At 47.3% G+C, this 15,535-nt stretch overlaps 1 protein-coding gene across 4 annotated transcripts in view; it reads right to left on the bottom strand.

Moving 5' to 3' along the window:
* LOC110476369 (hepatocyte nuclear factor 4-beta) overlaps nt 1–15,535 on the bottom strand; it is an 81,178-nt gene that overhangs the window by 10,029 nt on the left and 55,614 nt on the right. For all 4 annotated transcript variants that reach the window (XM_085589903.1, XM_085589905.1, XM_085589906.1 and 1 more), the window contains 6 exons: nt 12,320–12,491; nt 10,364–10,458; nt 2,907–3,013; nt 1,795–1,950; nt 1,170–1,257; nt 277–429 (listed from right to left, as the gene is read on the bottom strand). In XM_085589903.1, coding sequence (XP_085446029.1) covers nt 277–429; nt 1,170–1,257; nt 1,795–1,950; nt 2,907–3,013; nt 10,364–10,458; nt 12,320–12,491 — 771 coding nt within the window. The remainder of the gene's footprint in view (nt 1–276; nt 430–1,169; nt 1,258–1,794; nt 1,951–2,906; nt 3,014–10,363; nt 10,459–12,319; nt 12,492–15,535) is intronic.

Genomic DNA, 15,535 nt, shown 5'->3' with positions numbered 1-15,535 from the left:
CTGCATTTCAGGCTGATGGGCTTTCCCAAAGCCAAGCTCCTGCAGCAGCCAGACTCCTCCAGGGCCTGCAGAACCTTGCACATCAGCCTGGCTGGAGCTCACACTCGCTAAACAGTGTGGAACACTCAGGAATAGGTCACTTCTGCCTTAAAACCTCACTCCCGAATTTGCTCACTACAGCACGGGCAGGCTGAGATGTAGAGCCGCTTCCAAGGGGTTTTCCTGGATTTTGGAGAGTCCCCAAGTGCTGTGCTTGGCAGTCAGAGGGAATCTCACCTGGGTCGAAGAAGATGATGGCTTTCAGGCAGGCGTACTCGTTGTCGTCGATCTGGATGTCCCGCAGGGGCTTCACCAACTCGTCCAAGATCCTGGTGGCCACACGAGCGATTTCCAGTTCTGGGCAGTGCATTGGGATGATGAAATCGTTCCCTGGGAATGAGAAATTCCCCATCAGGTTCTGGCTCTAGCTCTGGTCTCATCCAGCAGCTCCCAAAGGAGGCTTGCCTGATAGTCCCAGTGCCATTTGCAGCAATTTCCAGTCTGCAGCTTTTTAATCTGCTCCACAAGGGAGAAGCAAGCCCCAGATCTCATCCCCTGCTCCTTATTTACCTCAGCTGCATGGCAGGGCACCCACACTGCACACAGCCTGCTCCGTGTTCTGCTCTGCTTTGCCCTGTCTTACACCGAACACCTGTTTGTAAGCAGGGCTGCATCTTTATTTTTGGTTTTCTTTTCTCACACAATGTTATCCCTCTCTATTTCCTTTAATGTGAAGATTTTAGGGTCGGTATTCTCATTTTTCCAAAAACAATCCCATCTATGATGGCAGTGAGCTACATGAAAAAGAAACTATTTGCACTGTAATTTTTAATAGACATTTCTGCAAAGTTTCCAAGTATCTATACCCAAATACCTCATTGCCTGGGCCTTGGCAATTTCAGGTACAAAACCAAGACAACCTAGTTTGAGATGCCATTTCAATACTGGCGCTTTCTTATCCACAATTCCAAAGCAGTGAGGGAACAGTTTAAAAAATCCCAGTGAATTTACTGGTTCCTTTTTACTCCAGCACGGTGTCTCCACCCAGATGTGCAACCCAAGAGTGCAGAGGGGGTTTCAGGGATGCAGAACGCTTGGGAATGACTTGGGAGTGTGTTTCACTACTTTACCTAATAGCAGGAAATCAGTGTATGGTATGGACCTCTTGGCTACCCCGAGGAGCAGATGTTCCCCTGCGTGGGCTCTGAGCAAGGCAACCTGGAGGTGGCACAGGAGAAAGAAATAAGATTCCATTGGAAAAGCAGAGAATGGAGTGCTGAGCTGTCGCTGTCCCCTTTTGGTGTTTGCTTAGGTCTGGCAGATCTACAGATAAAGTTCTGTTCAGGGCTAGAAAATATCAGTGTATGCTCAATTTGAGAAGTGCTACATTCGTGGCAAACTAAATGGGAAGCTGTTTTAACTGAAAGAGCAAAGAGGGGCTTGAGTAATTTGAGTTCTTAGGAAATAATCAGATTCCAGTAAAGGCAAAATCAGAACTGCCTTGTAATTCAGAACTTCAGCAGTCTGACACAATCAGAATTTTTTTGACTGGCTCTTTTGCAGGTTAGACTGACCAAATCTATATTTTGAGGGACTTGAGCTACTGCAGTTATTTTTAACTGGTCCCTCTTTCTCTCCTGCTGTTTGTAGCTCTGCATAGGGTGATCTGTTAATGCCAAATTCTCCCGTGAGAGGCCCAGCTGGGAATTCCCTTCAGAGGCACTGGATTTACCAGGGAGGGCCATTGGGCTGTACCTGGTCGTCGAGGGGGAGCTCACAAAAGGCTGGGATGTATTTTGCCCACTCCACCAGCACCAGCAGCTGCTGTTTCATGGATTCACACACGTCGTTGATGGTGGCAATCTTCTTCATGGCAATGTCTGTGCTGTGCACGGGGCTCAGGGATAAATACTGGAAGAGAAACCCATCAGACTGATCCCATCAGAGCCCTGAGATGTCCCCGTTGGGGTTGGGCACTCTGTGCTCAGCTGTGCCCGACTCGGAGCAGCTTCCACGAGGTGGTGCTCAGTCCCAGCACACACCCAGCCCTCCTCAGCCTCCTTCCCTGCTCTCCAGGACGAAATCAATGCTCCCATTCCTAGCAGCAGCCAGCAGCACGGTGTTTTAGCTTCTCACCAATCCCTCCAGCCAGCAAATGCATGAAATGCATCCAGCTTTTCTCCCCCACATTGCTGTCGGGGACACAAAACTCCCTTTTTTGATCCCTTGCATGGCAGGGAGAGGGTTAAAACCAAGCATTTTTGAAAAGGAAGCGGGCTCATTGCTGCATGAAATGTGCAACATCTGGACCGTGTGTTTCAGTGGGGAAAGGGTATTTGCATTAGAATTTAAAGGACTCTCAGGGTGAAATTAATGGTGGAGCATGAAATAAAAAAGCAATCAGCATCAGCTGAAGCCCAGTGGATTTACTCACATTATTTTTCCTGCCCTGATAAAGAAGGTATGTGGAAAGATACAATCAACCATGACTGGAATATTATGTTCAGAGCAAGACAGAGAGTGTAGCTCTCCTTCCCTCAAGGAAGGATAAAATTCTGTGTGAATGCAGTGAGATTTGAGGGGTGCAGCAACAATTTAGGCTGGGGGAGGAGGGGACCTGGGCTCTGCTACATCCCTCAGCCCTTGGAATTCCAGTTTTCTATCTCCCACCAAAGGTCCATCTGCTCCCTGCAGGATGTATTGCCTTGATAATAGATTTTTTTCCTGCCTGCTTTTGAATATTTTGCATTTTCTTCCCTGTGAGTTTGTGGAGGAACAGAAAAAACATCCAGCCCTGGTTGGTTTAGCGGGCTGGAATTGCTGAGGGCCACAGCCCCGTTTGGAGGGGCTGTCCCCACGTGTCCTACCTGCTGTGCCATGGCCTCAGCCTGAGTGAGGATGTTGATGGAGAGAGAGCCATTGTCCTCGTAGCTGCTCCTGCGGATGCTGATCCTGTCCCGCTCGTTCTGCACGGCTGGAAGGGGAGAGAGAGGTGCTGGTGTAAGTGAGAATCTCCCAAAGGCTGTTCCAGGGAGAAAATCCCATTGCTTGTGTCAGTGAGAAACTCCCAGTGCTCGTGCCAGTAAGAAAATCCCAATGGTTGTGCCAGGGAGAAAATCCCAATATTGTGTGAGTGAGAAAATCCCAGTAGTTGTGTCAGTGAGAATATCCCAAAGGCTGTGCCAGTGAGAAAATCCCAATGGTTCTGTGAGTGAGAAAATCCCAATAGTGGTGTCAGCAAGAAAAACCCAATGGTTGTGTGAGTGAGAAAATCGCAATGGTTGTGTGAAAAAATCTCAGTGGTTGTGTCAGTGAGAAAATCTCAATAGTTGTGCCAGGGAGAAAATCCCAATATTGTGTGAATGAGAAAATCCCAGTGGTTGTGCCAATGAGACACTTCCAAATGTTGTGCCAATGAGACACTCCCAGTGCTTGTGCCAGTGAGAAAATCCCAATAGTGGTGTCAAGTGAGAAAATCACAATACTTGTGCCAGAAGAAAATCCCAATGGTTGTGTGAGTGAAAAAATCCCAATACTTGTGTGAGTGAGAAAATCCCAATGGTTGTGTTAAGGAGAAAATCCCAGTAGTGGTGTCAGTGAGAAAATCCCAGGGGTTGTGCCAATGAGACACTTCCAATGGTTGTGTCAGTGAGAAAATCTCAGGGGTTGTGCCAGGGAGAAAATCCCAATATTGTGTGAGTGAGAAAATCCCAGGGGTTGTGCCAGTGAGAAAATCCCAATAGTTGTGTGCCCTGACCTGGTAAAACCAGCAACACCACAGACCTTGGACACACTGCAGGGTCTGCAGCAGAGTGAAGTCAGCCCAGACCCTTTGCTGGACATGCCATGGTGAATTGGAAAAAACTCACTGATTTTTGAGGCCAATCGCACCCTTTAAACCATCCTTCCCCCTGAAGCAGGAGCCACATCCAGCCTCATGCCCCATCAGCCCTGCACGGGGAACAGTAGGCATGGATTGCACTTCAGCACTTATTTTTGCAACAATCTCTGCGAGCTGACTCACCTCCACTGCAGCCACCGAGTGAAACAGCAGCAGAGAAAAAAGGAGAATTTCAATTTAACCCAACCTGGTTTCAGTGCTGGTTTATCTCCCAAGCCCTCCTGCCTCTGTCCAGCAGCTCTGGGCTGGGGGAAGGAGCCTGAACACACTCGGTGCTGTCCTGGCAGCTGGCAGATCTTGGCTACAAACAGCTCAGAAAGGCACTTGTCCTGTCCCTGAAGCAGAGGGAGCAGGAAGATTTAGCATGTGGTGATAGTGCAGCACATCCCTCCTCCTTCACGAAGCAATCCCAGACTCCTTTCGCTTTATTTTGGGGGAGTGACTCAAACAGAGCTGCCAAAGCACAACTCACTCTGTGCCTTAACCCCTTGGGTGCAGAACACTGTGGGTTTGTCTCAAAAGTGGACACTGGAGAAGATTTTTCCAGCAAATTTTTCCCCTTTCTGCAGAATCAGCAGAGTTATTTTGCCATCATTCTTCTGAGTCTCAGCCTCGCTGCTGGGTGTTGTTTTAGAGCATCAGGACCCATTCCTGGCAATCCATACAAAGGAAAAACGTGAGCCCTGTTTTGCACAATTTGGGGGAAGGTTTTTCTTTCTGCCAGCTCGTGTCCATCCGCTGTTCTGTTTGTCTAACCTGCCTCTGATGAGGGGCCAACAAAGTGAAAGGGCAGAAAACAAGCCCCAGTGACAAAAATCAATGCCTCCCCTTATCGACAGGAGGGCAGGGTTTGTTTTCCAAGATCTGGGGCTCAGCCTTGCTGTCAGTCAGGGTCAGCTTGTGGGGATCTGACCCTGCACCTCAGAGCCAGCCCTGCCTGCGAGGGGCTGCATCCATTTCTGAAAGGTGCCACACACAAACACATCCCTGGAGCATTTTCAGCCTCTACAGAGAGGCAATTTTTCATCAGTTTAGAGAAAAAAACAACACAGCTTTTGGGAGGTTTTGCTAGCCCTCCTCACACAGCAGCTTAAGTTGCCCTGTGCATGAGGAGAGGGTCAGCCTGGAGGTGAAGGTGCTTACAGGAGCCATAATCTTGGCACTTCATGAGTTTTACTGGTCCACCAGAAAGGTGAGTGGCAGCATCCAGCACTCAGGAAAAACAAGCCTGACTCCATCTGTGTCATCACTGCCTGTTTGTAAAATCCCCATCCAAGCTTCTGATTTGTGCTCTCAGAATGGGCCTCTCTGCATACTGACAAGAAAAAGGAAAGTTTTGCCCTTCCAATCAAATCACACATCTGATTTTATGTAAATCCTACAATCCCAGGCAGACCTGGTCCCTATGACAGGCTCCTTTGAGAAGCCTCAGCCTGTTTTTCCCCGTAGTGTTTTTATGGCACATATTTCTGTGCTTCCCTCATGCTCTGATAAGCTCAATCTCCCAGTGTAAGTGGATGGTACAGAGTGACTTTCTCAAGGTGATTTGGGTGTTATCGCTGAAAGCACCCAAGATGTGATGGAATTAGATACAAAGGGGAGTTAATGTTTCACCTGTCACAAAAATTAATCTATTACTGCGCAGTGATTATATTGCTCTATTTATTGTGCTTGTGAAAGGGAGGGAAGGGACAAGTTACTCCTGGTGAGGTAGTGGGAGTGCTCAGGGGACGTGCTGGCCCTGGGGGTGCTGGGCTCAGGTGTGATCTTGGCTTTGCCGTCAATAAAACCTGCAGGAAGGACTAAAAACCCACTGCTGGATCCCTCTGTCTCCCAGGGGCTGCTATTTCTAGAAGTGCCTGGCAAAATCTTTGCCACCTTTTATTTTTTTTCCCCCCTCTCTGCACATTCCCAAAGCCAGAAAACACCACCAAGAGCCACCCAGCCCTGCAGGAAGGGACGTCAGCACTCGTCAGCCCCCAGGATGGAGCTGGCCAGGGACAGCCTGGCCCCAGGCTGGGTTTTCCCACAGGGAAAGGGGAGAGAGGGCAGAACGATGCTGGTGTCTCCCTCCAGGGATTTGTCCCTGGCTACAGCATGTCCTGGCTGTGGGAAGAGGATGGGAAAACAAACATCTCCTCCGTGTGACGCAGGGAGCCCTCGGAAGGGTTTTGTCACTCAGAGCAAGGCTGGACACTGTGCCTCGGGCTCTGGGCAAGCAGGGTTTGTGGCATTGCAACAAGCCCCTGCTTCCCAAACTGTTTGTCCTCACTCCTTGCCACGCAGGGCCAGAGCCTGGGATGGGGAACCTCCAGGGAGTGCAGAAAATGAGGCACGGGTGCTGGCTAGGAGAGCAGCAAACTTCCCACAGCAACTGCACAGGTGCCAGCTTTGCCTACACAAGAATACTCTTTCCATCATTATTCCACTAAAACCAGCCTCACTTAATGCTGGTGGGGCTGGAAATGTAGTGATTAATGGCATAAGGGAGCAGGAGGAGGGAGGGCCCTGCGTGGTGCACTCACCAGTGCTCACAGTGTTTCTGTCTTCACCGACAGATTTACTCCTCCTGCTGCCTGATTAATTTATATCCACAAATAATCTTTTTTTTCCTGAGCTACCTTGGATTTTATAGGTGTGGTGTGTTTTATTTGCAAATAAATCCCAATGGTACATGTACATTTAATCCTTTCATGAGCTTGTGGGCTGATTTATGACTGCTGAAGGTAGAGAAGATCCTTTATCTTTTCCATCCTTCTTTGCAATAAACTGCAGTCCCAGCATTCTGAAAGCTGGCACAAGAAATGTGTAAACAAAAGGTATGAAACTAGATAGAGGCCCTGTGAAGCACTAATAAAACTGTCCTATAAACCTGTCCAATTTCACAACAGTAAAGAAAAGCCTCAAACCCTCCCTCAAACACTCCCTCCCCCTTACTGTTGCAGAAGTAAGTGATATAACAATTCTTTTTCTTCTTCATAAAACTAAAGAAGTTCATTCACATTCATAAATTACTTTGAAGGGGATGAGAGGTTAAATATTAACCTCTCATTTTATTTTTTCCCACCAGCAAGCTGAATCCTGACAGTGCAGTGCTGGCCTTTCCAAAGGTTTCCAGGTTTTTTTCTCAGCTCCATGTGAGGAGGTGACCTGGCTCACTTGAGAAATCACACCCTGCTGATTTATCCCAGGTTAAACATGATCTCAGGGAGATGCTAAAAATAGAATCCCACTGTTTTCTTAGGGTGTTTAAGTACCTGGTGTTCTACTCAGCCACTGATGCTGCAGTGGCCAAAAACCAGTCTGGTAGCATTGTGCAAGACAATAGAAATCGAACCTTCTGAGCCAGCAGAGAAACTCAGGGGGAAAAGCCAGAAAATCCCCAAAACATCCAGCCCACCCTCTGGCACATCCCCAGCCTTAACCCCAACACAAGAATAAAGGAGTGAGTCTCCTGTAAAGATCTTAGATCCTGGTCACAGACGTGTTTAGGACATAAGAGGGTTTTTGTTCAGGCAAGGCTTTCCCTCTCCCCTTATCCTAACTTTAATGGCTGTTATTAAAGTGAATTATTGATACCAAAAATGCAGTTTGGATAGGAGTGATTCTGAGTGAGTTATTTTCTAGGAAATCTGGGAACTGGACTTTCCACAAGACTCAGGCTTTGTCCCGTCCCTGCTCTTGTTAGTGCTGATGGAACCTGGACCCCATCTCAGTTCACAAGCCTCTTGGGGAGGGCAGTCTCGGTCCTTCCTGAAAGTAGGATCAAATTCACCCATACAAACAAGGCAATCCAAAGTTCCTACAGGTAATTTTCTCAATCATTCCCTAGGGAGCCTGTTCAGTGCCCCACAGCCCTCTGGGGGAAGAACCTTTCCCTAAGATTCAACCTAAACCTCCCCTGACACAGTCTAAATCCTACAGCCCCAGCCAGATCTGGTCACTATGTAGCTCAGGTATTTGTATTATATGGCTTTTTCTTTAGGGAGATATTTCTCTTCTATCAGGCTTGTAATTTCCTATCCACTAGAAAAGTTTCCAAAAAAAAAAAAAAGAAAAATAAAAAAAAAAAAGAGAGCGATAAAGAAAGAAATATCCAAACGTGTCACATCACATCTTGCAACACATGAAGACTGGGGAAATAAAACCAAAAGAACAGCCCCTCTGGATCCCAAATTCCCGTTTATCAGTTAGTTCTGCCAGGGAACAGCAAGTTCTCTGAGGTTGAGCACACAGAGACTGAGCAGTGGGTCAGTGGGGCACGGCGAGGGTGACACAGCCCCGCTGACCCCACCCCAGGTGGATTGTCACAGCCAGCCTGGGAAAAGGATCTCTTCCAGCTCCTTCCCCTCTGCTGTGGATAAACAATGCCATTGCCACACCCTGGAAACTCTGCCTGCCGTTATAAGGGCTGGTCCTAAAGGAATGTGCCAGGGAAAAAGGGTTGTGCCAGTGCTGGGACACTGAGCAAGGGTGGATGGCACTGCTACCACCTCCCAACACGAGCCCCTGCACGCTCCAAAATATTTTGTACAAATATTTGGACACTCCAATAGTGCTCCATCCAAGACATGGCTTCTCCTTCTCCCTAGTGCTTCGCAATACTGTTTAATATTAATCTAGAACCACCCAAAAGCAAATAGCTGTGTTCTTTTTGTGCACACAATTGTGCAAGAAGTTTTCTTTCCCAGTCCTGCACATCTGCTCGGGATAGAGCTCCGGTCAGCTAAGCTAATTTCTGCACAGCAGTTGCTCAAGGTGCTTTAAAAGCTTCCTTGCCAAACACAGGAGCATTTTCTGAGCACACAACCTGACTGCACTCATAAAATGTTTCAAGGAATGTGACAATGTGGAACTTGTAATGAGTCATCTCCCATCAAGCTGCACTCAGTGATGGAGGCATGAGCCAATGTTTTATAACTTTTACCATAAAAACCAATAAAAATCATGCTTCAGCTCAAAGAATAGATCTGATAACAAGATTTCAGCCTTTCCAAGCAGTGCAGTTTGCTGCATTGGCAATTGGCTTTATCCCATCTACAACTGACCAAATCAGCTTATTTTTTGTCTTCATTAATTTGAGCACTACTTGTTTTTCCACCTGCTGTATTTACTCCATTTCTCCTAAATTAAGCCAATTGGCATTTTTGCTTCATCCACAATTTATCCAAGGTTTCAAAACACCCTTCTTCTCCAGGAAAACATATGGTCAGAACATGGGAAAGATCACTTAATCACCAGTAAAATCTTATGAATTACCAGAAATCTACGGCAAATTTCCCCTTGGGTTCAGTGAGGCCACAATTCCACCCATTGGGTGAACTTGGTGACATGGAAAGAATCTTCCAAGCTCCCTCGTCTTTTAACTGCCAGTGGGTTGGGAAACAGCAGAAATGAAGGGTGAAGAGTATGAAACAGCTCAAAGGGTGAAGAGTGTGAAACCATCACCCAACAGCCTGCACCTTGGGTGGGCTGGGCCCCCAGTTTGTCAGGCACTCCATGGACAAGGACAGGATCATCCACGCCCTCCCAGTGTGCAGAACTGGGCAAGCAGAGACCAGAAGTGCTGTGGTAGATCCCAGACTTCCCCAGGGAAGCTGCATGTAGGCACAGGATGACAGAAATGGTTTTGTTTCTTGCAGAGCATTAGGCACTATGACAGCATTTCCTTTAGAAAGGGCACATCCCGAGGGTCACTTGGCACCCAAACCTACAGCTCTGCTCCTCCTCAATACAGACGATGGGAAGTGCCACAAAAGGTGTTGGCCAATATGCGATTGGCCCTTCAGTGCTGGTGCTGGTGGTGGCTCCACAGTCACCCTGCCACCAGCAGCATGACCAAAGGGTTTTGCTCTGAGTCATGTTCCCTGCTGGGGTACATGAGTCAGCCACGGGGAACACAAGCCACCCTGCTCCTGGAGCTCTGCCCGTGCGCCCTGGGCCACTGAGGAGAGGCTCCCACTCCTTCAGGCTCTGTGCTCAGGCTGTACCTTGTCCTTGCATGCAGCTACGTGAGCATCAGCTGAGCCAACCACACCACCTGAAGCAGCAAATTGATGGCGTTTATGAGATTGGAGGTGGCAGATCCTCATTGAGATTGGCACAGGTGGGATTAGGAGTCACATCAGTGGGTATGGAGAGAGGAAATTGCTATTGTAAAGCACTTAGAGACCAAATAAATCCTGAGGAAGCCCATCCCTTTCCCAGGACTAAAAGACCAGCCTGATAGGATGGGTGAAAATTGTCACCGGGCTCTCATTGAAATTGAGATAAAATGGCAAACAGCTGCAACAGAAAATATCTTTCTGTGGCACACAGTCATCATCTCTCCAGCCAGTGCTGCTGCTGCTCCCCACCATGCTCTGCAGGGGAACAGGGCCTTAGACAGCAGCAGGAAGGCTGGAAATGTCTCTTTGCACCCACCTTCTTTCTTCATGCCAGCTCTGAAGCACTTCTTCAGCCTGCAGTACCTGCACTGGTTCCTCTTGTCTTTGTCTATCACACACTGTCGGTTGAACCTGGGAGGAGATGGGAAATACAACATGGAGTAACCATCTGCAACCCCCTCAGCCTGAGCAGCCTCAAATACAGCCCCAGACCTCCCTGAGCTCCACGCTGCATGATCTTAGAGAAGAGTCCAAGGTTTGCCAGAACTGGATTGAATCAACCTTGGCTTGGCCCAGCTTCTCCTCTTCCCCACCGCCGCTCCTTGCAGCTGGGACCACCCACCCTGCAGGGATTGGGATGGTTTTGGCCATGAAAACATGACTGAGACTCAAGTTGTGCTTTTGCAGGAGCTCCATCTCCCGCTTCCAGACAGTTTTTGGGTGTTCGGCGCTGGGGTTTGTCTGATTTCACTTGTTAACTATGCTACGATTTGCGTAGAAGAAAACGCGGTGTGGGCCACGAGCCCTTTGGGTCTGCAGCCTTGTGCTGAGGCCCATGGGCCTCCTAATTCTTCTTCCACTCAGTGGGGATTTAGGAACTCTTGTGCTGTTCCAGGGGTGGCCCACACAGGCTTGGCAGCTCTCCCCACAGTGGGTGAAACAATGGAAGGGGACTCTTCCATGCAGAGAAGAGATGATGTGGGTTGCTCCCAGACCATCAGGCTGTAAAAGCTGAGGCATTTTCCCAGACTGGTAAAAAGCCAAAGGTACGAAAGCCCAAAGACTTCCAGAGGAAATCATGTCTGCCATAAGCAGAGCTCCGAGCTGGGCTGAGCTCACCAAATAAGGGCTTGCACACAAGCTTGGCTTCAATGCTGTGGATCTTCCCTGAGCTGCCAAATATCGCAGAGATTTGTGGATTCCTGGGAAGAGGCAACAACTCCACTCCCAGGAGACCGACAGCTGAAATTTCAAAGAAAGAAGTAGTAGAGTTCATCTCCTGCAGGAATCCCACAGTTTATGGGATGAGCATTATGTAGGTGGACACTGCTGTCACCTCAGGTGACATGGCTGGTGCATCCTGGAGTGATAAGGGCACCAGGAGCAAGTAGGGTGACTCACATTGGAAAAATCTGGAATGTCCTTAGAGGAGAAAAAGCTTTGGAACAGAAAGAAAACTTCCAGGTTTCAACTAGAGATGAAGGGCTTAAAGTGTATTGAGGTTTGGGATTTCTTTCCAATTTTTCCTGTGCTAAAATAAATATCATTTTTCTAAGGTCAATCAAGATAGCAGCTTTATAATTTATAGCCTCCTCCTGGCAAAAAATCTCTCTCAAATGTATACCCGTGTGCCAGAGTGGATGTGAATCATCTCTGGTCCACACATATTTCTCAGAATATTCATAAAATCATCACTGATAAGTCAGTGTACATAATTTATTGTATTTCAAAACAATAATGGGGAATCTGTGAGAGGGCTTTGGAGGTGAGAGATTCTTGAATGCCTGTTGTTTTTTACTAGAAAAAGCAAGAAAGATCAAATCTCTGGAGCTTTGGTCCTTTGCCACCTTGGCTTCCCCTTGCTAGGCTGTGACAAGCTCATGGTGTCACTCCACACCCAGGGTCTGTATTTGTGTATTTTACACATCAGTCAAACCTCAGGTTCTCGGTTGGACTGGAGGATCTCAAAGATCTTTCCCAGCCTAGTTCATTCTGTAATTCTCAGGTCTGTGAGTTTCCCTCTATTTACCCCATGGGGAAAGCAGTGATGGGGAATTCACTCAATGTGTGGCACAGAGGGTCTCAGCGTCCAAATGAGATAGGACTGAGTTTAGAGTCAGGACTGAGTTTACTCCTTGTAAACCAAACTGCAGTCCTCCTGGTGGCCTTCACAGCGTGGCAACTCAGCATTTGAGACACAACCCCCTGCTGCCCACCCCGAATCATTTCCCACGTCCATCCATCCCGTTCGCTAATTGCCGAAATTGGGTACCTGCAGGAGTAGACGTGGTTCTTGCGGACGCTCCTCCTGAAGAAGCCTTTGCAGCCGTCACAGCTGGAGGCCCCGTAGTGCTTGCCGGTGGCGCGGTCCCCGCAGATGGAGCACAGGGAGCTGACACCGTTGGGGAGCAGGTTGGTGTTTGCTGACTCGGCCGCGATGGCGTCTGCGGGCAGAGAACAGGGACAGTTAGAGCTCCCTGCGATGGGAACCTCTGAATTGCACAGAATCACAGAATAACGAGGTTGGAAGAGACCTCTGAGATCATCAAGTCCAACCTATGTCCTAACACCTCAACCTGACTATAGCACCAAGTGCCACGTCCAGTCTTTTTTAAACACATCCAGAAATAGTAATTCTACCACCTCCCTGGGAGGACAATTCCAGTATTTTATTATTCTTTCAGTGAAAACTTTTTTTCCTAATATCCAACCTGTACCTTCCCTGATGTAGCTTGAGGCTGTGTCCTCCTGTTCTGTCAATGCTGTCCGGTGGAAGAGATCGACCTCACCTGTCTGCAACCTCCCTTCAGGAAGTTGTGGAGAGCAATAAGGTCACCTCTAAGCCTCCTCTTCTTCAGACTAAACAACCCCAGCTCCTTCAAACGCCCCTCACAGGGCTTGTGCTCCAAGCCCCTCACCACCTTGTTGCCTCCTCTGGACATGCTCAGTCATCTCAACATCCTTCAGTTTATGGTCATGCCCTTCCCAAGATCAGCTCCTTTGCTTCTGGCATTGGTGTTTTCCTTCACTTGAGTGATCAGAGAGATTTCAAGCTGCATAGCCCAAACTGCTCCTGAGAATTTATCAATTATCACTGCTTTCCTGGAGAGATATCAAGAAACCTCACTTGCATGTGAGTTTTTTGGTTTTGAGGGATGCAAGCCAAGCCATCTCTTCAATGAGATACCTGGAGAACATGCTTCAAAGCTGGTCTCCAAAGAAGAAAATGGAAAAAAAGCTCATTAACTTGAATAAATAGAATGCAGAGAAGAAACAGCAGAATCAGGAAGGATGAACTTCTTCATGCCCATGACAGAGGTGCTGAAGATAAAAGACTGTTCCTGAGAGCTCCTCTGCAGCTGGAAAGCAGAGACAGCAGCTCCCACAGGGATCACTTTAGTTCTAAGTCTGGTCCCTCCTCTGAAATTCTCTCTGAAGAGGCTCACTGCTTTCCACTAGAAAGCAACAGAGGTGTTCAGGAAGATCAGATTTCTAAATTAGAGACCTAAAATTAGGTCATATGAATGCCCTCTGTCATGTCCTTCATTTGCACCCACTCATTTGGAGCAGGAATAGCTCTGCCCCTGTGTGTACACACTGCTGAAAACTCCCCTTGGAACCTCTCCCTCTGCTCTAACCACCAGACTTGCTGCCCTCTTAATCCTCCTAATTTGAGGCACAGGCTGGGGAAGGAGAAGACAGGAGACCCTTGCAAAGAAGGAAGCTGTAGGTGTTTGTATCTCCCCGTCTGTTTGCAGAGCCTGACCCGGGCACCGGCTGCAGGATGATTTTATGAATTTATCACACTGGGAGCACGTTTTGTGCTCCAGGGGAGCCCATCTTGTTCTCCAGTGACCTCAGAAAAGTCCCTGGGACAAGGCACACCCCGACACGTCTCTGGGATGGGACATCCTGACAACAGAGATGGGGAAAGCTCAGCTTAGCAGTTTCTTAGAGAAAACTACTCAAAGGGAAGGAATTGCCACCTGATCTGCCTAGAGAGAGTTTTCTAATCCGTAATGCATAAAAATAGCTCTGGGTAATCCACACACAGAATATATGTAAAAAGAGAGTGAGAGAAGGTTGTTTTTTGTGTGTGAATATATGTAAAAAAAATTATAGTGAAGGTATCTGCTGTGTAATGAAAATTGCAATCAACCCCCCCCCCAAAAAAAAAAAAACCAAAAAACAAAAAACGAAAACAAACAAAAAAAAAACCCAAAGTCAACAAAGCTTTAGTTTTTCAAAAACTGGACAGTTTCTTAGTTAAGGCTGAGACTAAGATATTTTTAGCCAAGACTTCACTAATGCAAAGTTCAGACTTCCTCTCACCTCCTGAAATACCCTTTTGGTCCATGTTCACTTTCTGCTGTGTGGATGAATAAATAAGTGGGTTACAGCAAGATGGAAGCAACATGACAAGAAAGAATGGCAGCACCAAAATCATTCCCAGGTCATAACGACAGGAATTGAGATTTGCCTCTTCCCAAATTCTGTGTAAGATTCTCCCAGCCCTGACATTTGTCAGGAAGCGGCACTTGGGTCCTTTGGGAGCATTATCTATGTCAGAGGTATTGAATGGCAATTTAGGTTGATTTGCAATTATTCTTGATTTTATATTATTTAATAACTTAGTATTAAATTAACTGTACAAAATATTCCTTAGAGGATAACTGCAGAACATTTGGGCACCTGTGGTTCCATCCATTTTTTGAAGGAGCATATGACCATAAACAAATGCACTGTGTTGGTTTCCATTCTAAAAATTTGCACAACTGAAATAAAGATAAGGCAGCCAATTTCCTCTTCACTCCACTCGTGCTTTCTCTGGACTTCAGAGGAATCAAGCCAAGGTCAAACAGTTTAGGTCTCCAACAGACCCTTCATCCAGGTCCAGACTGCAAAATATTCCTGATGCTGGAAAGCATTTACTCACCAGAAAAGACTTTGTTTCCTTTTATGTGAGTAGGAAGTGAGAATCTGCTTGCTGATATAAGGAAGAAATTAATAATCTGGCCTTCAACCAGGTGTTACTGGAGGAGGAAACATCAGCACTGTGTGTGTGAGGGCCTTTGGAAATCAGCAAACCAAATTTTGCCCTCATTTGTGTCCATAGAAGCACAAATGAATCACCAGTGAGTTGGGTGGCTCTGTGTTAGGGCAGCTCCACAGCTAAAAGCTCAAACCCTGGGAGGGAGCCACATGTCCTTTTCAGCTGAATTGGATGAATGTGAACAGAATTTTTAATAAATAAAAGGAAATCCCTAATCCAGAATGCACGTTAATTATGATCACAATTTTTAATTACAAAATCCTGTCAGCAGCTAATGATGGGCTCCAAATGAGAATTAGCTCAGAGAAGAGCAAAGCGCAGCTGATTATCACAGGCACCAGGAGACTCTCTCAACACAGCTTTCAAACCAATATTTGGGTTTTTCCTGGCTGATCTCTGCAAGGAAAGGCAGAGGAAGGCCAGGATCCCTGGCAG

The sequence above is a fragment of the Lonchura striata genome, chromosome 11 (assembly GCF_050655825.1).
Source record: "Lonchura striata isolate lonStrDom1 chromosome 11, ASM5065582v1, whole genome shotgun sequence".
NCBI lineage: Eukaryota > Metazoa > Chordata > Aves > Passeriformes > Estrildidae > Lonchura > Lonchura striata.
Note: the sequence above shows the minus strand (reverse complement) of the source record. Positions and strands in the feature narration are given on the sequence as shown.